This window comes from Oryzias latipes, chromosome 11 (assembly GCF_002234675.1).
Source record: "Oryzias latipes chromosome 11, ASM223467v1".
NCBI classification, from domain to species: Eukaryota; Metazoa; Chordata; class Actinopteri; order Beloniformes; family Adrianichthyidae; genus Oryzias; species Oryzias latipes.
The window spans coordinates 26,231,636-26,255,340 of NC_019869.2; the positions used below are offsets into that span (position 1 = coordinate 26,231,636).

At 45.7% G+C, this 23,705-nt stretch overlaps 1 protein-coding gene across 2 annotated transcripts; it reads left to right on the forward strand.

Annotated features, from left to right (window-relative positions):
- The first annotated feature begins 12,331 nt into the window (after window positions 1-12,331).
- On the forward strand, window positions 12,332-23,185 carry LOC101174409 (KH domain-containing, RNA-binding, signal transduction-associated protein 1). Of its 2 annotated transcripts, XR_002874187.1 has the most exons (11): window positions 12,332-12,698; window positions 13,648-13,769; window positions 15,915-16,031; window positions 16,200-16,346; window positions 17,154-17,281; window positions 17,363-17,603; window positions 17,775-17,842; window positions 18,017-18,075; window positions 18,476-18,666; window positions 20,676-20,735; window positions 22,249-23,185. XR_002874187.1 is itself a non-coding variant. In XM_023960249.1 (9 exons), the coding sequence occupies exons 1-9, from the start codon at window positions 12,605-12,607 to the stop codon at window positions 18,580-18,582; spliced, it is 1,083 nt and encodes a 360-aa protein (XP_023816017.1). In that variant the 5' UTR covers window positions 12,332-12,604; the 3' UTR covers window positions 18,583-19,762. The 2 variants fall into 2 exon arrangements, 1 of the variants encoding a protein (XP_023816017.1); XM_023960249.1 differs by lacking the exons at window positions 20,676-20,735; window positions 22,249-23,185 and having other exon boundaries at window positions 18,476-19,762.
- Window positions 23,186-23,705: the final 520 nt, after the last annotated feature.

Sequence of the window (23,705 nt, forward strand, 5' to 3'; positions counted from 1 at the left end):
TACCTTAGGTGTGCATGTTGACTCTATTTTTATTTCTGATCATTGTATTTTTTCTAACTTGTCTTTTTCTGTCACTCTTGCCTGCACATAGAGAAGTTAGCTCTCGCATGCTTAACTCCTCCTCGGCTGAGGCCTTTTCTAATGCTTTTAATCTGGTCCTCTCTCCGTGCACAGATGTTAATTCTTTCTTATGTTTTTTTAATAGTTACTGTCTTTCCATTTTGGATGAATTCTGTCCCATTAAAACTAGACTGGCCCCTGTCACAAAGGTTTTCTCCTGGATAAGCGACAGCATTCGCCGTCAGAAACAATCTTGCAGGAAAATTGAATGTTTATGGATTTGAACTCACTTACATGTTCATCTACTTCATCTCAAAGATCTTTTAGTTTCTTTTAACAGTGCTGTTAGAGATGCCAGGGCTGCTTACTTCACCAATCTTATTTCTAAAAGCAGAGGTAATCCTAAGGTACTTTTCAACACCATTAATGATATTCTGATGCCCAGTCCACCTGCTGTTCCCATCCATTCAAATGATGATTGTGAAAAGTTTTTATGATTTTTTATTGAAAAAGTCCGATCGGTGAGAAGCTCTCTGTGTCACACAGCTGGTTCTGATTCTGTTAGTCCACCTTGGCCTGTGATTTTAGACACCTTCTCACCTGTTTCTCTCCTTGAGCTAGTCAGAGTAGTTGGCACTCTGAAGTCATCCTCCTGTTCTCTGCTGCCAGCATCTCTGCTCAAAGATGTCTTCCAGTCCATCGGTCCCTGTGTCCTGTCAATAATTAACTCGTCTTTACTGTCTGGTCAAGTCTCTGAGCTTTGAAATATTCGTGATTTTTTGATTTTGTCTACATGCTAGTATCTATGTAACAGAGTTTTTTAAATGCTTGTTACCCAAACCCAGAAAGGAGGGCTATTGTTGAAGTATAATGGCATGAATGGCTCATAAACTTGACAAAGTGAAGAAACAAAGACCTTTTCCTGGTAAAAACACCTCATCCAGCTGAACAAAAAAAACGTCCTCTACCACACATACAAATAAAATTAGGTAAGCAACACCTTTTAGAAATCTACCTTCATGAAAAATAATAGGAAGAAACTACAACTTTTATCATTACTGCACATAACTGATGCAGGTTACGGTTAGAGTTAAACCACCAAATGGTTCTTGATGTGTCTGCAACTCACCGCTCCCCCAGAGGATAAGGGGGGAGAACAAATGTTAAACACCTGACTGCGTGACAACGAATGGGACTTTAACAATGAAAATGTGCGACCAATAACACCATTTAGCCTGGGACGCACTTAAAATACAGTACAGACCAAAAATTTGGACACACCTTCCCATTCAATGGGAAGGTGTGTCCAAACTTTTGGTCTGTACTGTATGTGCGGTGAATGCAGCAGTGTGCACCTTGGCCAAGATGCACACTGCTGCATTCTCAGCCTGATCTCTCTTTTCAAATGTGATCACAAGGCAGAGTTCTTTCTCCGATGTTGTTTGCTCTGTACACGACACACAACACAGAGGCTTGCCACACAGAAACTCTCAGATGATACCGTCATTGTGGCCTGCAGTAAGAAAGACAAGGAGGTGGAGTACAGGCAGCTGGTGCAGGATTTTGTTCTTGGGTCCAAGCAGAACCAGCTCCAGTTCACGTCAGAAAAGCCAAAGAACTAATTCTGGATTTCAGAAGACAACCCCCCCCCCCCCCCCCCCCCAGCCAATATGCATAGACGGTGACCTGGTGGAGACAGTCACGTCTTATAAATACCTGGGAGTGGTGCTGGACAAGAAACTGGCCTGGAACCAGAACATCACCCTGCTCAGTAAAACATGTAAAACCAGGATGTACTTCCTGCAAAGGCTGGCATCTTTTACCATCTCCACTGAGCTTCTTAGTATGTTTTATCAAACAGTGATTGAAAGTGCTCTGCCATACGCTGTGGTGTGCTGCAAAAGCAAGAAAAACCTGACCTGATTAAACAAGATCATCAGGAGGGCTAGCTCTGTTGTGGGACTGAAGCTGGCCACAGTGGAGGAGGTGGCTGAACAACGAACACTGTCCAGACTTCAGGCAATTATGGACAATGTGACACACCCTCTGCATGAGGCCTTCAGTGAAAGGAAGAGCAGCTTCAGCAGCAGACTTTTATCACAACGCTGCACCACGGACAGACTTAGAAAGTCTTTTGTCCCTCGAGCCATCAGACTGCAAAACAGTCTTTCACTTTATTTTTTTAATTAGACTGAAATTCTGGGAAACTTGACTTGATTTTAGGTGATTGTTCATATTTGCTTCTATCTTTTGATCCCTTTATCTTTTTATCTATTTATTCTGTTTTTATTTGTTTTAGGAATGACTGTTTTTGGAGTGAGGGCAGATGACCACTTAAAATTTCCTTCGGGATCATTAAAGGGCTGTCTGTCCGTCCGTCCGTCCGTCCGTCCGTCCGTCCGTCCGTCCGTCCGTCCGTCCGTCCGTCCGTCCATCTATCTATCTATCTATCTATCTATCTATCTATCTATCTATCTATCTATCTATCTATCTATCTATCTATCTATCTATCTATCTATCTATCTATCTATCTATCTGTCTGTCTGTCTGTCTGTCTGTCTGTCTATCACTAACCTGTGACAGTTTCTGTGGCAGTTTCAGGGCCAGTTTACAAACCGACGTTTATTTTGTGAAATTACGAGATTTAAAGTAGTAAATTTAAGACAATTTTCTCGTAAATTTACGATAAAAAAAACTAAAGTCGTCTGTTTATCGGAGCCTAGCTTGAATATGAAAGATGTGAAGCTTTACTACAGAATACTACAGAATCATTTCCTGTAAACACGACCAGGATTTATTTATCAGATGCACCAAAGTAGAAGATGGACTGTTAAATATTGAGCAATTGAAGGGAATTTAAATGTGCCTCATGGTCCAAATATACGGTAGCTTTGGGCAGTTTCCACAGAAACTTTGATGTTGGAGTAAGGAAGGCCGTAACTGCAGATTTGGAAAACCACCACTCTGTCCTTGATGGGCATGTGGGGGGCATCATGGAGGGGGGCGGTGGGCTCACTGGGAGCTGGCTTGTCTCCTCCACGGGTAATTAATACGCTTATTAACTCCTCAGCTCATATCATGCTCATATCAGCAGCAAGGGCAGAGTGGTGGGAGTGGAAAAGCTTATTGACTTTGCTCTGACTGAACTCACAGGGAAGGGAGGCTGAAAAGTTTGGAGGTGACTGAAGCACTCAGGTCCTGGAATACGAGGAAGTGGCAGTTTAACAGAAAAACATCAAAAGCAAATCAAATCAATAGCAGTGTATAACTTTTAACCAGCTATGCTGCTAAACTCTGTTTGAAAGGTTTGCAGAAATCCACTTGATGAAGATGTGTGGGTTGTTTTAACAAGTTATTGTTAACAAAGCATGAATATTTCAAAAGTGTATTTAAAGCCACTTATTGTGCTGATGTGTATCGATATGTAGTGTAAACAATAGTTTTCTTCTTTGTCTTTGTGTTATATCTTTGGGGGCGCCGCAGCGCACCATCCACCTTCATCTCATCCTCTTTTCTTCATCCTCCTCACGTCCTCCTTCTCTACATCCATGAAGCTCCTCCCTGGTCTTCCAGGACCTCTATCCTCCAACCTCTGCATCCTTTCACCAGCATCATCACTGTTCCTCCTCTCAATCATCTCCACCTGCTTCCCTGCATTTATCTCCAGAACATCTACCATCATCTGTTCCTCTGATGGATTCATTCCTGATCCATTCTGTGTTCTTGTATTCATTTCTCTTTGTGCTAAACATACATGTTCATAGTTTTCCTTCACGGATCCTGCCTTGTTGTTTTCTTCTTTTCATGATGTTTTCCAGTTGTTTCTAGTCTTGCTACATCTGGAACCTTCTCCATCTGCACCCATTCTGGCAGCATTTTGCAGGAAAATCCAAATGTTTCCTAGTTTTCATAATCAAGTGATCATTCAAAGCAAACTTTTGGTTCTGAGCCCAACATCTCTTGATGTTTGTTAACTTTTCAGCTGCACCTTAGCTCGGGTGGAGGTCGGCGCTTCAGCTGCACCTCAGACAGCAGAAGCTCAGACGGAGGTCGGCGCCTCGGACACCCCTGATGCTACGGCGTCACGGCGTTGGATGGACGGGGTATCTGACCCCCCCTGCACATCAGTTGGCTCTGTGAGGGCAAAGGCAGCTCTGGCAGCCACTTCAGCCCCCATCAGGCCAGCTGTTGTGAATCCAGGTGTTGTTTAAGGCAGGGGTTGGGGGGGTTCACATCCGTGTGCTGCTCCTGTGTGCGTGCTCCCACTAAAGGCCAAGCTCGACAAATCTGACCCGACAAGCCAAGGAAGACCTTGTGACCTGGACATGAAGGGGGGGTTCGAGTTAGCCGGGCCATAAGATCTGAGAACAACAAAGAGCTGCGCTCCACGATATGTGAAAAGACAGACGGAAAACTCCCCGAGGCTTTGATTGATGGCCTCTTTGCTGCTTCTGTCATCCAGCCCCCCACGAACCCGTCTCTGTTTGCGTGTGTTTGGCGAGCGGAGCGGCGGGGTAAGAAACTAAACACGGTGTTTTTTTGGCAGAAATGTTAAAAGTGGGTCTATGGGGGGGGGTTGCAGAACAAGCACCAAGCTGAAGTTCATGTTTCTGCTGCCAGATTATGACAGCTGAGTGATGGGTCACGACATGAAAATTGTTCTTCAGGAGCCGACTGGTAAAGATCTCCTCCACATAATTACAGGATTTCATGAATAATTTTACGGGATGTGTGGCGAGGCGAGGTGACAAATTGCGCGTCTCTGCAATTGGCTGAGAAAATTCAAAGCAGGAAGAACTGCGTGTGAGTGAGACGGGGGTTTCGGAGGTGGTACGTTCCTCCGTTTGGACAGCCTTCAACATTGTGCCAGAGGTGTTTGTGATCAGCAAACGGCGCCTTACATTTCCACACAAACTCGGCTGCAGATCTTCGGCTGTGCAGAAGGTGGTGCTTTGTGTGTATGCGAACACGTGTGCGGTGACACACGCAAAGATGTTTTCATGCTCCCAGTCGCTCAGACCTCGATCAAAGGAAGGCCTGGAAAGCAGCTCAAAGGCAGGATTTCTCCGCTCTCTTTCATCCCTTCATTTTACCTTTAAAATAGCTTCTTTGAAAACCCAATACGATGAGAGATTTGTCATTTATGATCATCAAAAACTGCTAGCAGGATTCATTAAGCCAGTATTTGTGTGGGTGCCCTTGAAGGAAGAAAGCAGGTGAAGAAGGAGAGCTTTGAAGCTGAGACCGGCTTCAGATCTCCATCTGCAAACTTCTCTTTATTAGAAACCTCCAACTAAATCCTGTTTGGTTCTAGGGGATCATCTTAATTATTCCTGCTCCTAAATACCACATAAAATAAAACGTTAGGCCAGCAGCTTTACTCCTGAGAAGGAAGATGTGAGTTTTGGATGACATACGCTAAAACAAAGTCCCTTAGTTGTCACTGGAGTTCCTTCACTTATTGCCTGCATTCAGGCATTATTTGGCTTTAAAATACTTGATGTTTGTGCTCTGTGGTTCCTTATCTACAGAACCATTGATCAGACATTTAGGGGTGGATTTTATGGGAAAAAAGAAGAATTCATTTATCTAAAATTTGACCTTTTAAAATAATGATCCAATCAAACTTTAAAATCAAAATATCATATCAAATACTATTTTGTATTTTGATTTTGTCAAATGGATGGGAACCTTGTTTCAACCATTGTAGCAAAAGCAGGCATCCTAACATCCGTCCCTTCACTGAACTTCAATCCCTTTAGGAGTCATGGGGTTGCTGGAGCCTATCACAGCTACTGTTGGGGGATGGAGGGGAGGGCAGTTCTCCAGTCCATCAGAGAGCCACACACAGACAAAAACACACACTCACCTGAGGGACAATCTACAGACACAAATGAACCAATGAAGGATGTTTTTGGCCTGGAAGCTGGAGAAACCTCACACATGCAGGAGAACATGCAAACTCCACACAGAAAGGTCCCAGATGGGATTTGAACCACAGCCTTCTCACTGTGAGGTGGGAGTGCCAAGACTGATCACCTTGATCAACTTGGTTGATGCAGAGGTTCACATACATTTCCCAGAATTCCATCATGGGTGAAGATGCCTTTTTCCTAACGGCTCTGTAAAGTTTCAGCAAAAAGTTGCCGATTCTCACAAAAAGGAAAATTTGCCTTTCATTACAGTTCATGATCCACGATGACTACAGAACAATGAACAAATGGCAGAGCTGTTGAAGTCCCACTCTGATCATCTTTTGCTCTATTTCACAGCATTCCACTGTTTTTTTTTTTTCAATTATTATGTCCAAAATCTAAAAACCTGTTGTTTTTAGGACATAGTTTCTGCAGAGCAGCAGGAGTTCAGTAGAAGTTGGAAGTTAGAAGGAATTCATTCATCTCTGAGTTGTGGGCGGTACTGTTGGTGTGGAAGTGAGCTGTTGCTCATTTCCCATCATTCCTTTGTTTACACTCTCTCCCTCTAGCTTACAGCCCCTCATAACCCCAACCTAACATTGTGGTGCAACAAAAATGGCAGCAATATCAGATCTATCCAGCTGTGCAGTTTAGATCCAGATTCCAGCTCAGACCAGGAAAACAGACGTTCATGGATCTGTTAGTTTGACAGTGGACGATCAGAATGGAGCAGAGCAGGAAGACTGAGTCCCATCCATTTCAGTTGCTGCGTCACAACTGAGAGCTGAACGGCGGGTTTTATCTGCTCCTGATCCATCCTGATTAGAATAAAGAAATGATCAGAAATGCAGGTGTGATCCTGATTGTCTTCATACATGGCCTCCAACATGGGAACGATGCTACAAGAACATGCTAAGTGGGTCTTTAACAGGCGCAGCTGTTTGGCTCAGGTGGCTATGTGCCGGACTGGGGCGCGATGAGCTTCATGCAAAACGCAGAACTGTTGATGGTACAGCAAAGTACTGGAATACTGTACGCTAAAGTTAGTTAAAGTTAACTTTTTCAGAAAACTGAGCTGCAAAGGCATGTAAGCATGTGTACACAATAAACCAGCTATAACGGAAAACCAAACTTAGCTGAACTGCTGTTGAGCCCTTAAAGCTTAAAACAACCTTTAAACCTGGAGTTTTCAGGGTCCCAGTGAGTAATGTGATTACACTAAGAGTAATGGGAATGTCTGGTTCAGCAGAATTTATGAATCAATCTGACATAAGCCAGTTTTTATTGGTTATTCTGTAAAGCTCACAATAAATCTGAAAGCCGGAGCTTTTTCATCAAGATGCAGGAACACAGAGGAACATAACATTTTTTCAGCCTTTCATCTGAGCATCTCTGCTGGTGTCAGTGCTGGGGGGATGTTAGACAATATTTTGAGCACAGATCAGCAGACCCTCCTCTTCACTTTCCCTTCAGGCTGACAGGGAGATAAAATCTCCTCAATAGTTCTGCGTCCAAAACAACTCCACTTGTCCTAAAGGCTCAATTTCTGCCCCCTCCAGACATTAAAGGATTCTATTTGTACCTTGAACTATTCCTGTGGGAACATTTGTCCATCCTTTTAGAGATGACATGCCTGAGCTTTGGTCCAGCCCAAAGACCTCGTTCTGGTAGATTTCTGATCCATTCTTATTTGAGTGCACCTGGAAACATCTGAAAGTGTATTTTATCTCTAAATTGGGACGTTATTCCAGATGTACTTCCTGTAGTACAGTTCTATGGTATTCCTGCTCGTGCAGGTATATACTTTGTAGTTTAACCACCATTTGTCTGCATTAGAAGACCCAGAGAGGTTTGTTCCTGTGGAGGCACTCACAGTTTGTTAGATCAAGTTTCCTCTAAACCTTTCTGGGTCAGTTCATGACATGCATGAGTTTCAGTTTCTGTCGAGAACCCTGCTTCTGTCCAGACGAATGTCTCTGAAAATGTTGGCTTCAGGGTTCAGAAGCAGCATGGCTTTCTGGGTTTGGATAGGGGGGGGGGGGGGGGGGGGGTCAAGTGTAGTCAGAGTCATGGAGGGTGGGCTGCATCTTGGTGTCAATGACCAAAGCTGATAAAAGATGAAGTTTTCTTAAATAAACCAAACAAGTTTCCATCGATCAGGTTGCAGTCAAACAGCTTTGGGTTTTGTTTTTTTTTTGGCTCCAAGTCCTTCAGGTTCTGACCAACCTCTCAGAGTATAATAGGAAACACATCACAAAAGTAAGAATCTGCGTCTCACAGTAGAAACGGTCATTCCACAGAGAAAGCCCAACCTGAAAACCTCCCATTATTAATTCAGTGAAGCAGATGATGTTGAGATTTCACCTGCTTTGCTCTTTAGGCCTCTGGTCTGTTCATAAGTTTAAACCTTGAACAGCAGAGTTCTGCTCTTCTTCTGCTACAGAATATGTGAGCACCTTAGCTAACAGGCTTGAACTCCCATCCTAGAGAGCTGCAGGAGGACAGGAGTTCAGCCTGTTCTCCACAGCAACTAAAGATGCATCCATGAAGACCATCAATAACATAATCAGCTCCTGCTAGAGACACCAGCTGAGAGTCTCAGAGGTGGACGGGGGGGGGGGGGGGACAGAACGTCTGAGAGGTTGGGGCATTGAGTGTGGGGGTGTGGCAGGTGTGACAATTCTGAAAGCTTTCATGGGTGGGGGTCTTTGACCTCAAAGTGATGCTAAACTGAGCATGAGTTTCGCGCAGACCCCTCTCTCCCCTTCGCAGTCTTAAGGCCTGTTCACACCGGGACGAATTTCGCCGGCGATTTTCGCAGACGTTTAACGCCTCGTGACTAAACAAAGGGCACCAACGAGAGTGTGCACACCGACGCGAAAAAACGCCACGCGTTAAAGCGTCAAAAAAAAAAAACGCCTCGGGTTCGTTTTTTTTTTTCGACGCGTCGCGTCGAAATCTACTCGACCAATGAGAATGGCGCTTTTGCTCACGTGTCTGGAGCTTCTGAAGTTACAGTAAAACACAACTTCGGGGCGCTCAAACACAAAACTGCCTTGCTGAGCACACATACCAGCGAAGAAGATAGACGCCAAGTAGCGTCTACACTGCCGCAAAGAAATAATGACGGACATTCTAAAATATCCCCGAACCAAGCACCAGTTGGAGCTACTGGTGCTTGAAATATTCATGTTTTCTTTGTATTATTCTGACAAGCGTGTAAATACTTGCTCTCTTCTTCTGAGTGAAAAGCGACTTTAAGAAGCGTAAAGTTGCGCAGCGCCACCTTGTGTACAGGAGTATTTCTGTTTACATTAAGCGCCATCTAATGTCAGGGAAGGAAATTGCATGTTCACTCCACTCATCGTCAGCGAAAACCGCCTGGGTGTGAACACAAAAGACGTGGCGAAAAACGCTGGCGAATAACGCCTGGCGAATATTCGTCCCGGTGTGTACGGACCTTTACCTAAACCTCCCCAGGAAAGGAACACCCGTTGGATTTCAGCAATGCTTGTGTTTAAGCTGAGACGTCTTCCACTGTCCTCTGTGAGCTGTTACTATGAAAAGACTTTAAAGCTTGATATTGTCCCACCAAACTGGATGATCTGGATAAAAGATGGAAAGCCTCATTTGATCTGCTGTATTCCCCACAGAGGATGACTCCCTCTAAGTTTAGTAGCTATCTTCCATCTCATTAATGTCACCCTCACAGTTTCACCTTCACCTTAACCAGAACAAGCTCAGTGTGGACTGCAGCGCTGCTTCCTAATTACTAGGGTGATACTCTGACCTTTTCTGTGGCGTGACCATGAGGCTGACATTTGTGCCTTTGTGTAAACCCCCTCCAACAACTATAAGATGCTTAGCTGTGACATTTGCTTGAGAGGTTTGAGACCCTCAGAGCATAAATCCTACTGACAACTGCGATTTTCTGACTTCTTGTTTCATGTCAGCACCTGTCAAAGATTTTCCATCTCTCCATTTTTTACCTCCTACCAGATTGAGTCAGGATTGACCGCCGATTATCCGCCTGCTGCCAGAGGGAGTTCCCTGTCCAGATTAGGGATAGCCTGGATTCACATTGTTGGTGAATCGTGTTCTGGCCAAACAGGCAACACGGGTTTACCAATTTGTGATCCACAAGGTCTTTATTCCAATACTCACCCATGGTCATGAGGTCTGCACCATGACTGAAAGAAAGACCAGATACAAGTGGCTGAAACTAATTTCCTCCACAGGATGGCTGGACACTCCCTTAGGGTGCGAAGCTGGGTCACTCAGGATGGATGAATGGTTGGACAGACGGACAGATGGTGGTCCACAAGGTCAGTGTCCGAGTTGTAAACCTTTGGATGGACTGGCTGAAGCCTGAACCAAATCTGTCCCAAGGATCCTAATCTCTTGACTTCCACCCTCAACCTTATGTTGATGAGCTCTCTGAATGAGCACATCCTAACAGCTGAGAAGGTCTGCTTTCAATGGAATTTGCAAACCTGCGGATGCCTCCATTCATGAAGATCATCACAGAGTTGAGTCAGTTTCACTTGAAGTGGAGTTTCACTCTCTTAGTGAGTCAGATGATAATTTGATGGTCATCTGCTCCTTGCAAAGGTAAAAGTGGAGGAAGACTTAGTCTTCACCATTTTTTCTTCTATCATTAGTAGGCAAAGTGATCAAGATCTGGAAAAGTGACAGTTTCCATAAAACCGAACTCAATCTACCCCTGTTTACCACCAGACTGTGGTCCTGAACGTCAGGGGACAAGAGGAAGCCACACCAGCAGAAGGCAAGCACACAGGCCATTGGATTGGAACCTCTCCACCTGTCAAGAGAGGTAAGTCTTCCATTTATGAGCCAATTGAAATTCTACTCACAAGCGATTGTCAATGACATGAGGAGTCAGAACAACCTTGCAACCCCCACACTAATAATGCTGTAATGGTCAGAGATAGATCAAGCTGAGCGCTGATGGTTAGAGTGGATCTTTGGTCGCCCATGAGTGTTTACAGCACACACTTTCTGCCTTCATTTGTTTCCAGCAGATGCATGCCTGGATAAACCTGCGGTCGATTGTAATAGTTTTTACCTCAGAGTGACAAATGGCCTGCAGTTTTTCCTGTTTGTTCAATGAGCATCTGCCTGTACATAATGTATGACATGGGCTATGGTGAATACCCAGAACCGGACATCTTCTTTTCCTGATTAGTATGCATGCTCTCGCTCTAACCTCTGACCCTGTGTGCTGCACCAAATGACATAGGAGGTTCATTACTACCATATGAGTGGGAAAAATCAATCCTTGAAATGTGTCTTCATGCTGCTCTTTCCACATGAGCATTTTTCAATCAATAAACGTGCGAGAAGGAGGCGAATAATGAGACTAAATGAGGCCCAAGGAGCCAATTTAGGCTTCGCTGTCACTGTCAGGGTGACCAGTAAGGGGCAGTAGAGAGCCTCAGATAAAAGCAGGACAGTCTGCTTTCACATTTATTGATCGATCATCCAACCTCAGACTGTCGACAGCAGCTTTTGGACCGGATTGAACATTGAACTACCTTTAATGCTAAACGAGCCATTTGGCCCAATTTCTTAGAGACCAAAACCCAACAAAGTCGCACTTCAACACAAAATATTATTCTTTAAGTCATTGATTTTATAAAATATAACTTTTAAACGTTTACAATAGTTGAATTATAACAGTTTCAAATGGTGTAAAAGCATTTTTAATGTCACTGACTATATACAGCAGCACAACCAAGTTTCTTTCACAATAAATTACATTTTGTGTCAAACAACCAACAAACCTATTGGCATTTTTCTTCAAGGCCAAAGAGTCATAATGGATCATTTATCTTTTGGTGACACCCTATCATTGAAGAAGTTGTAAGGGGAATTTTAGGTCAAACTTATTTATTTAATCTGAGATTTCGCTATTAAAAATGACATTTTTTGTTCATAACTGAGGTTCAGTTTCCTATATCTCCAAATTTGGAAAATTCTTTCAAATTTGAGGGCCCGATTATGTCGTTAATCATAAACACTGACCAATATTATGTTCGAGTCTTCTTGGGTGGTAAAGTTAACAGAAAAATCGAATTGGCTCCAGAAGGCCGTGAATGCCCCATCACTGTGCCGTTTATTAATGTCTTTATTACTTGTTTATTATCCACCGAAACTGTTTAGACAATTTTAAAGTGCTTCATTATAGTACAATGGCCGTCTAGCAAACAGTAACTCGTAAAAACTTCAACAAAAAGGACTTTCTGCGCGTGAAAACGACGTCTGCCGCGGTTCAACCCGTCAAACGGATCAGATTGCAGTTTGGCTGGAGTGGGCGGGGCCTGTGAGCTCACTTCCGCCTTTCACATTCGTCTCGCTGCCTCTCTCGCCTCTCCCCACTTTCGTTCTCCCATTTCCAGCCGTCGCAGCGCAGAGCCGGGTCAGCGGAACCGAGGCGAACCCGTCCGACGTAGAAGCCGTCCGGGATCCACATGCAAAGCAGCATTCGCCCAGAGGACACGCCGCGCGCCGCTCTTCCGTAACCGGACTACTTTTTCTGCCGTTGTCGGACGGAGTTTTACCACGCTCGTCTTCTCTTGTTGCATCGATTCCCGCTCCCTAAACTCAAGATGGAGAACGACGATAAATATCTGCCTGAGCTTCTAGCGGAGAAGGACAGCCTGGACGTGTCTTTCACTCACGCCATGAAACTTTTGAACGCAGGTAAGGCGGCTTTTAACGTGGGTGTTCGGGCTGAAACCGTCCGAGCAGCCGCTTCACAGCTGCGGACGGGACCCAAAGAAAAATGTCCGGCGTCTGTAAACTAAGGCTTTAGTAGTGAACGGCAAAGGTTGGCGCTCTTTTTGAGGTTCACTGTCTGCTTCCTCTCACGCGGATGCGGCGTGTCCGAACCGTGCGGAGATTAAAATCGGTCTCGGTTTTCGGACAGACTCGGTCATTCTGGCGTCCAGCCCCGATCTTCATCTGACAGCTGGACCAGAGCCGGAGCCCGGCCGCTTTCCAGAACCCAAAACGGCATGGAAACGGGGAGAAAGCCGCGGGTCCCGGGCTGCTCCCGTCCCGCTGGGTCCAGATGTGCTGAATGATCCGTGAACAAAGAACGTGAGCAAGGAGGAGCAACTTCCCGGAGTTAAACGGAACCCACCGGACCCCAGGGCTCCTCCAGCCGGGTTGAGACCACTTTATCCGGAACCGCGGGGGTTCCGTTTCCTGATGGGATTCAGGCCCTGGGCGCGTGCGGAGGTGCTGCAGGTGCTGCATGTGCACCTGGAGACCTGGCGGGCGGTGACGTGACGCACCTGGCGGGCTGCACAGGTGTTCAGCAGGAGCACCGGCCGTGCAGGAAGAGGATCTGCAGAAATTCTGGAGGATCGGAACCTTCTGGATTCTCAGAAACGCGCATCACTGTTCTGGGTTTTTCACAAGCAGGAGATAAAAAGTATTCATATCGAACAGGTTTTCAACTGGAGGAAGTTTTTTTTAACCCTGACCAAACGATTAAACACGCTTTCTTTTCTTTCTTTTTACATTTCATCACCGTTTGTCTTTGAAAGTGACTTTCAAATAAGAGTACATTTTGGGTCCAAATTAGACTGTGACTGTCTTTTAATCTGTTTTCCAGTTTGACTCCAAAATCCCTTTTCTTTTCCAGAAATCGATCGAATCCAGAAAGGTGAGACCAAAAAGGAGACAGAAACCTATCTGGACCTTTTCACAACAAAGAACATCAAGCTGAAGGAGCGAGTGCTCATCCCCGTCAAGCAGTACCCCAAGGTGAGGCTGCTCCCACTTGTCTTCTGACCTTTGACCTCATGCTCGCTCACTTGGTTTGGTTTGGTTTGGTTTAATCCTGCTGCTGTTCCATGTACACAAAGCCAGGGGTTACTAGAGTGTCAAATCCCCCCACTCAGCTGTAATCTTAAAGCTCTGGGCTGTAATTAAAGCTGGTAATGGCGTACTTTAAGATATCACCAAGCGTGTTCATTGAACTCCCATTACAACGTAGATCAGGGTAATTCACGCCTTCTGTTAGCAAATGACAGAAGCTCAGGGGGATCAGTTCAGAGGACGGCAGACGCCAACATGTAGCTGCTTTGGTCTGCGCCGCTTTCAGCTCGTTCCATCAGAAAATAAACCCAAGAAAAAAAAGCCAAATGCAGCATTTTGATCAGCAGGAAAACAACCAAACAAAGTCATGTACAGAACAACATGTAGTGACTAAAGTAAAGAAGTACTAGTGTGTAGTAATCTCTAGGCCAGGGGTCTGCGGCTCCGGAGCCACACTAGGCCCCTTCATCCCTCCATTGTGGCTTGTTGGCTATGATGAAGAAAAATGCTGGTGATCTCACTAAATTATGGTTTTGTAGTTTTGTTTTGTTGTTTACATTTAGATTCTGACCTTGTCAGAGAAAAACCACGGTAAAGTGGGGATCTATTAGAATAAGCCTAAAGCACATATAGATTCAAATAAAGGTTTACACCATTGTTGTCATGTTAATACTAGTAAAAAAAGAAAAAGTTACACCAAAGTGATGAGAGGTGATCAGGTCATGATTGGCTTTCCTGTGTTTTTAATTCAATGACATCTTCTGCAGCAGGAAGATCCTTTTTGACATGGGGTGGATTTTATTTTGAAGGGAACTTGGATGTCCCGCTGTTAAAAGAAAAAGAAAGTATCATTGTTATTTAAAGAAAAAGACAATAATGAAACTATTGTATAGATTTACAACCTAATGTTATTAATGGATGTTTGAATGGCCACAAATACCTGAAGTGGATTCTCTAAACAGTGAATTTGTGGCTCTTGGACCCAATGGCTGTTTTAGGGTTAGACCCCCACATGGTGCAATGAGGAAGAGAAGGTGTTCATCAGTGGGACAGAGGTTCAGGGGGGTTTTCTTCATCCCCTTCATTCACTAATGCCCCCAGATGAGCATCTGATGTAGTTACACCGAGTTGTCATCTCTAAAAAGTAGGGATGAGCGACATAGCCGTGCCAGTATCAGTATCAGCCCATATTTGCATAATTTGAGTTTAACGGTCTGATATAAAAAATCTACACTTTATTTTTGTAATGGATACTTGTTCCTAAAAGCTCATGTTTGCAGTCATAGTCAGTAACTGACTGTTTCAGGTTCTTTTTGATAGGGATACATGTTGTTCCTGATGGTTTAAAGTTATGTCCAATACTTCAATAAATGCTCTGAATGCTTACAGATATATTTATATGAAAGTTTGACAATGATACTTGTTCCTATTTGCTGTTTGTTAACAAGGTCAAGTTCAGTGTGATAGTTCAGTTAAAAAAAGTTGTGCATTTCTAGTAAAGAAACAAACAGGAAATGTAATCTTTGTGTTGCTGTAGACACTATCAGTATCTGCAAATATCAGCTATTGGCCACAGTTACAGAGAAATATCAGTTATCGTATCGGCTCATCCGTACTTAAAAGTGCAGTGTGAACCGCTGACATCTGTTCATTTTCCCGTTGATCAGTCAAACCCCTGCATGGACTTTCAGAATAAACCGCCATGGTTGCTGGTTAAACTCCGCTCTGCTGTCCGGCTCCGTTAGCAGGTTTTTAATAAGCTCAGAGAATGTGGCTGTTTTGAAATAAATAGTTACTGAAAGTCTAATTAACATGTTTATTAAATATTCACAGTCGCGTTTGAACACAGTTAAATATAGTACCATGACTACGAGATGCCAGAGGTTACTTAAGGCTCGGTGTGTTTGAACAAACCGCCTTCCTGCCACAGGCCCGTCAGGCCAAATACGGGTTCTGGTGGATTGGGAGGATGGCTGTAAAGAATCGTCTGTCTGCAGCTGGTGTTGAACGGGTTGACTGTGTCCGCCGTCCTCCACTTTCTCCTGAACGCTGGGACTGTCAGGCTAACCTCACTCTGGTTTTTTTTCTCAGTTTAATTTCGTGGGAAAGATTTTGGGACCTCAGGGGAACACCATCAAGCGTCTGCAGGAGGAGACCGGAGCCAAGATCTCTGTGCTGGGCAAAGGATCCATGAGAGACAAGGCTAAGGTACTGCGCCGCCACAGCTGTGAGCAGGGAGGGCAGGGGATCCAGAGGCAGCAGGTCACCACACTAAAGCTGTCATCCACTGGTGTTCAGTGAGAAAAAGGAGGGAATCCTGGTTGTGGTGCCGCCGTCTGAGCCGTTTTCCATGCATGCTCCATGTGTGCCTTTCAGGAGGAGGAACTGAGGAAAGGCGGCGAGCCCAAGTATGCCCACCTGTCCATGGAGCTGCACGTGTTCATCGAGGTGTTCGCGCCCGTGCCCGACGCTTACCTACGCATGGCGCACGCCATGGAGGAGGTCAAGAAGTTCCTGTTTCCGGTAAGAGACCAAGGCCACGGATGAAGCCGTTCAGATTTAGCCTCCATGCTCCTGAGACTTCACGTCATTCTATAAACAAATGTTTCTAACACCCTCACTGGAGAAATTCTATCGTTGGGATGAGGGCGGGGCCTGTGTGGCGTTCTTGAGGGTGGAGGGGGCTGTGGATGGTTCAAGGTTCAGCTGTGGTGTGAGAAAGTCTGTCCGTCTGGAATGTGTGAGCAGCTGCTGGGCACGTTTTTACGCATGTGGAGCCGCAGTTTCAGCTCACTGCAGGAAGGAAAGATTCCTCTGAAGTCTGAGGCTGGCTGCCGTCGCCACGACGATTACAGACCTGCAGAAACGTGGAGCATGCAGCACCGCTTGGGTGACAGCAGTCCTGCAGAATCAGGCTTTGTGACACAAGTGCGCCGCTCATCCCAGTGAAGGCTCCTCATCATTAGGGGCCTGTCACCGTTCCAGGCTGGGGCGGATGTATGAACAGGAACTGATTGGGTCACACAGCCCAGCTCCTGCTTCTGGACGGCGTTTCAGGAATCGTGCTGCTCAGACGGCAGCTCCGCTAATGCGCTTCAGCTGAAAGAAGTGCAGTGAGATGAGATTGACATTTTGTGCTTGATGGAGAGGCTGAGTGTGGATGGAAGCCCTCCAGCCTCCCACAGCCCCTCCTCCTTAGCACCGAGTCGCTCCATTTGCCCGTTTGTTGCAGGGGGGGTGCAGTGTTTCTGCAGGCTTCTCAATAGGAGCTGAGTGATTGGAGGGGAGGCGCTCTCTGCTTTTCTCTCATCTTTGCCTTTTTCTGTGCAGGACATGATGGATGACATCTGCCAGGAGCAGTTCATGGAGATGGGCTACCTCAACGGAGGGCAGGAGCCCCGGGGCCGAGGCGGGATGCCGGGCAGGGGCCGCGGGGGCCCGCCTGCTGCAGTCCACAGGTGGGGGCACATCCGTTTAGTTTGAAAGTAATGAATTTGAATCTGATGTGTTGATGTCTTTACGCTTATTCCTTCCTCCAGGGGGAGGGGCATGCCTCCCCGCGGGTCTTCAGCCAGGGGGGGTGTGACTCGAGGTGGCCCGGCCAGAGGCGGCGCAGTCAGGGGGGCCCCGGCGGGCAGGGGGGGACCCGCAGCCGCGTCTGTCAGGGGAAGTGCGGCTCCACGTGCCAGACCCCCAACTGGAGGACCCCCCCAGAGAATGGCCGCACCCCCTGGCCTTCAGCACACCTCCAGTGCAGCTGCTGAAAGCTACGATGATTATGTTCGTACAAATTCCGTCATGTTAGCAGACTTATGTGATGTTTCAGGAGGTAAACGTGTCCTTCAGGCTGAAGCTTCTGCTTCTCCTTAGATCAGGGATCAGTCCTGAGGGACACGTGTGCGTTAGTGGAAGCATGTCTTGAGGACCATGTTTGCGTTTTCTGTCCTGCAGGGCTACGAGGAGAGCTACACGGACACGGGCTACGAGTCCTACGACAGCTATTACAGCCAGCCGCAGGCGTAAGTGCTCGTCTGTGGCCTTCAGAGCGCACGCTTTGGACTTTCCTACATTTGGCCTGCAGCAGACCTGCAACACGGAGTTGATGTGTTGCATGTCAGTCTTATCTGGTTTTCTAAAATCTGTTTTTGTGACATTCTTGCGTTTTTTCTTCCCTGTGTTGTTTGTGACCCCAGAGAACCAGAATACTACGACTACGGACACGGAGACGCTACACAGTCGTATGACTCGTATGGTGAGTCGGGGTGTTTTTTCACTCTGCTAAGAAGCTGGTAAACCCTTCAACCCTGGAGCTTGAAGTCTAGGTTTGACCTTTGATTATCCTTTTTACTTCAGTCGTTTATGCAATTCAAAAACCGTAATTCCAACACATTCTGATGTGGAGAAAAGCGCTCTGCGGCTCAAAGCCCAGTCCTTTGGAATTGTTAGTTACATAAACGGTTGAAGAGTTACAGCAGTTCACAGCACGTGTGCTATTGTGTGGTCACCAGGCGGCAGCTCCGGTGCAAAAGGGTTTTGAAACTGAAATGTTGGGTTTGGTCTTAAGGACGTGTCCCCCGTCTGTCTAGCATCAGGACTGTGACCATGGTTTCTGTGGAAGGTTTCTGCCATTTCCTTCCTGTTGTTGCGTTCAGGTCAAGACGACTGGAACGGCACCCAGCGGACAGCCGGAGGGAAGGTCCCTCCCTCTTCTAGAGGAGCCAAGACTTCGTACCGGGAGCATCCGTACCGGCAGTACTAAAGTGGACCTGCCCCCTCCCCTTAGCGTGGTCCCGATAGCCGTGGGTCTACTGCGGCAGCTCTCGCTTTAAGAAGCCCGACAAAAGTAATTGTCCGTTTTGTTTTTGGTTTTTTCCTACAATGGACTTTATAAAGGAGAGCAAATTGGAAACTGAAATTCTGAACTCGTTTTGGAGACTTGACAGCAGACCCCCCCACCCCCCACCAGACCCCCGACCAACCAACTGCCCATCAAAACTACCAAAATGGCTTTTAGATGGGGCAGGCAAAGTTGCCATGTTTTCTTCACCCATTTTAAATGTTGCTTTGCTGTATATTTTACCCCCCCTCCTGCCCCCGGCTTTTTTCTGCATTGATGATTGTTACTTCAAACTGTTTGGGGATTTCTAGACGACGTAGTAGCTCAGAATCACCTGTCTTAAGCCTTTTAGTTTAACTGTTTTAAATCAAAAGAATCTGTTGAGTGTCAGTTGCAGATTCCCATTTAGGCTACATTTCAAAATTCAGTTAATATAGCCCATAAAATATCATTAAAACTTCCAATTATTTCATATTTATAAAAAAAAGAAAGCAAAAACTGGAAAAAACAACCAAAAGACGTCCTAAATTAAGATAATGGTAAAGCCATGTCAATGAGCTCAATTCTTTCTTGCTAGTTAATCTTAATTTGTTTTTTAAATAGCTCTAAAAGGTTTTCCATTCCGACGCAGGCAGCAATATTTGACATTGTACTTGGAGTTTTGAAATATAGCCCTAATAGACACTGTAGAGATGGCCTGTCCTCATATCCTCCATTTGTTTGACATGACTCAGAAAACGTGTTTGTTAAAGAGAAGCTGGTCCAAACGTGGCCTCCTGTTTCACTAAAAGCCCTTCATTCTCTTCATTCTGTGATTTGATTCTATATAAACTGCATGCATTAAGAACATCCAGAAGGATTGGGACAAAAATCTCCACATGGGTCTTCTCTTATTACAGAGAAGGGATCCTGCAGCTCAATCCAAACTCTTGTACATATTTTAAAACATCCTAACTGTACTTATTCTCCTAGTATCTGTACCCTCTCCATAAAATGCATTATGCTACATGTGTAAGCTTGCCTAAATAGGTTACTAAATCTGTCCAAAAGATGTTTTGCAGCAGTTTGTCAATAAAGCTTAGTTTGTTTTTTTTATGAAACGTAACTTGCTTTATTTGTTTCCTTCCTGGTAAAACTCTGAAATGGCCTCTTTTCTAAACCAGCGTCAAATGTAGGTGGTTTCCTTTTTAAATCTAAATGAATGTACTGAAGGCTTTAACCGTACTAAATGATGTCTTGATTGATTCTAAAAAGAGCACAACTTATTCTCTCTCTCTCTTTCTATACTTTTAAAAAGGACCCAGAGGTAAGACCTCTAAAATAACCTGGATAGCTTCCTAATGTGTATAGAGTTCTAAAGCATTGAATGCCTGGGTATGTATAAGACTTTTTCAATCCTCTTACCTGTGGTCGTAACCGTCAATGAGAAATGCTTTCATTTGAAAATTAACCGAATCCAAACCGCCATTCAGGTCTAGGCCGTGTTGTCATGAACCACTTTAGTACAGAGTAATGGCAGTGCAATGGAGAGGATGGTTATAACCTAGAGAACGCTGCTGTTAAGGTAATCTAACCCTAGATGTTTAATTTCCTAGAGTGTTTATACTTTGACATAAACTTATTGGTAAATCCCAACACAAATACTTTGACAGTCTTGACTCAAAAGCAAGAAAACGTAACTTCCAACATCATCCTGTAATTTATTTCATGGTTTAAAATAACTTTGGTGTTCCAATCAAATATGGTAGGAAAATGCAACTCCTGCTAAAAAGAACAGAGCCAAATCTATGTAAATATCTTTGCAGTTGAGCTGCTGTTACTTTTTATTTGCAGTGTAAAAGTTGCTTACTGTAATATTTAAACCCTTTTGCTCGTACAGTAAAACTAAAACGATCAACACAAACTGAGTCTGAGTTGCATGAGCATATTGTCTCTTGTAGAATTGCATGATCTGTCTGAAGTTTCTGTCTGTGTTTTTAGACCAGGGATTGACTTGGGCGTTGTTCTCCCTTCAGGTACAGCTGTGGGTTACCCAGCGCCTGCAGCGCGACGGCTGAAGACCCTGAGACCCTCAGGTTGGTCCTCTGCTCCACATGTTCCACTTAAAACTAGAGGCAGTTTTCAGGCTTTCAGTTTGAAACCCAGACAGCTCTACTGAAGAGAGGATGCATGTGGAACCCTAAGACGTATGTTCTCATGTTGAATGAAAAGACAATTGTTCTAAACGGGTGCTCCCTTATGTAGGACTGTGAGACATTTGTTCTCCCACTTAAGACGGAAATTTCTTTTAAGACATTTGTTATTTCGTATGGTACAGTGGGACGTGTTCTCTTGGACTGTGAGACATTTGTTCTTTTAGATTGTGAGACATTTGTTCTTTCGCATGAAGATGGACAAATAAAAGCAGCAGCACGACTCATTTAAGCGGCACTTGTTCACTTTTTGCTCTATTTTGCACTTTAAAAGAGGTTGTTATTGTTTACCTGTATAGTTAATTAGTTGTTTTTGCTGTTATTTGTTTGTTTGTTATTAAACATACTGCATTCTAATTATTAATTTCCATTGTATTCATTTGCGACGCGGCCGCCGGGGAATTTTGTGTTTCGGGGGGGGGGGGGGGGGGGGGGGGGGGGTGTTAGTTATCCCAAACCCCGCAGCTCTTGCTGCTTCATCGTCGCGGTGATCAAAAATCCCACACAGTCACCGCTTTAGTTTCTCTAAAGACCAGAATTTCTCCATCGTTTTTATGTAAATGTATGTGCTGGCATGTCTATGTTCAGTGGTTCTGTGTCCTTTCAAAGGCAGCAGTAAATGTAGGACTGGACTCTGACAGAGTCTGGTTCTGGATTTGGACTTGACAACAGGAAGGACAGAAGTTGTGTTCGGTATTTATTCACCTGCAGCCTGAGGGGGCATGAAGATTCAACCTAAATACCTGAAATGACATCCGTTCTCTGCTCTCCCAGTAGTTTGAGGAGCTGGTGGGATGAAGTTGAGAAGTTTTTGGTTTTGGAGTGAGCTTGTGTTCCTGAAAGTGTCTGAACATTGGCGTAACGTTGAAAGTGGACGCCTCAGCCGTGTTGGGTGTGAACTGGCTTTGGCCTCCTTTGACCTTTTGTCCTCTTAGAGATGGGTGACGATCTTGTCTGAAAACCATGGAGAAACCTTTCATAATGCTGAGGATTTGTCTGAAATGGTTGATGGCTCCTGGACGGCGCTGACCGTCTCCTCTGAGTCTGTGTGAGGCCGGCGTGTCCCGTCAGAAAGGCTGAGCGCCATGCAGATGGCTGAAGCTCCTCCCAGCAGACGGAGGATCCTTCCTGAGGTGCAGCTGGAGCAGCAGCAGCCTGTCGTCCGTCCTGAAGCCTTTCTGAACCCATTCTCTCGTCTTTTGCTTCCCTGAGATGTTCAGAAAATCAGATCGCTCTAATCCATACTCGGCAAAAATGCCAGCAGTCGTGTCTGATTCAAAGACGCGTTGCTAGGATACGCTACAGAATCTCTGCCGTTTGGCAGCCAGAGCACTTTTAATGAATGACTTCTCTGATGAGGAGCAGCCTCACGTCTTCTCCTCTGTCTCCCCTGCAGGAAACCGTGAGGAGGCGTCCGGTGGAGCAGCTGGCAGAGGAGCGGCTGGGAGCCCACCCCTGGGTGGGACGGTGGGGGTGGGGGTGGAGGTGAGCAGGATCCGTCCATCATGTGAGTGCAGAGCAGCTTCAGGTGGACTCTTCCTGCTTTTCTCACAGGATGGAAGTCCACCCTTCATCCTCCTCTATTCCTGCAGAAGCTCCTGCAAACAGCCTCAGCTTCAGTCTTCAGAGATTCTTTAAGCAGGAATTGGTCCTTGTGTCCGTTCTAGTGTCAGACGTGAAGGAAACTCTTTATTCTGAGGCTTCTTCGTGGGTTTCATCTACATTTACAGTATTTATCAGAGGAAGTGTTAGCCGTGGAGACGGATCCCATGGATCACTCTGGGAGCAGATCCGTGTCAGGATTGGGCTTAGAGCAGCCCGTCTGACCGCGGAGGCAGAAACCTGTTAGCATGTGGTCACACGTGGCCCCCCTGCAGACTATGCTGTCGAGGAGTGAGAAAGAGGCGGAGTCTGATCCGTCAATCCTGCTTGTGTGTGTTAAATTCCCCCGTTTCCCTCCACTGTCTCTGACGGTATCCCAGCAGCCGGCGGTGCTGTGATGCATTTAGAGGTCAACGCCGTACTTTCCTGCATTAAAAAGCGATTCCTCCTGACTGCTCACAGCCTCCATTTGCTTTATTGGAAAATGCTGGAGGGCAGAACATCACACATCTGGATTAAAACCATCAGCTGAGATGAAACGTCAACAGACTTCAGGCTTTATGTGCTTTTCTTTCTGAACTAATGACTGCTCTGCGTCCATAATCTGCTGACAGATGAGTGATGGTGTGGAGGCCGCCCCCCTTCCCATCGATGAGCTGTCAAAAGCATAATGGTGGAAAGCAAAGTAAATGTTACTGCGCAGTGATCAATAAAGGTGGACTTCAATACCAGCCAGCGCTTTCCGTCTTCATTGCTTCCTGTCTGCCCGTTTCCATGGCGTGAAGGGGGGGGGGGGGGGGTGTTAGCAGCTGGATCCCAGCCTCCAGCTCAGACAGGTTCACACCTTCTGAGGAACACGCTGATGCCTGTGAAGACGCTCCCATCTGGAGGGGATGTCATGTGGTCTTCAGAAAAAGGAAGGGGGGGGGGGGGGGGTCAGATATATGGTGTCTCTTTCCCAAAGCGTCTGGATTCTTTGTGTGGAGGTTCCCGTGTGGGTTTTCTCCAGCCGCCTCCCACAGTCCTACAGCATGCCTCACAGGTTCAATGGTGTGTGCTTGTGGGACCCCGTGATGGCCTGCAGGACTGTCCGGGGCCACTCTACCGTCTCCTGACCGTGGCTGGGATAGGCTCCAGCATCTCTGTGACCCTGAACAGAAATGGGCAAATTACGAAAGGTTTCAAAACAAATCATGGCTGCCGAAAGAGAACCATAAGAGGGTTGAAGACAAATCTGAATCTGGACTGAGC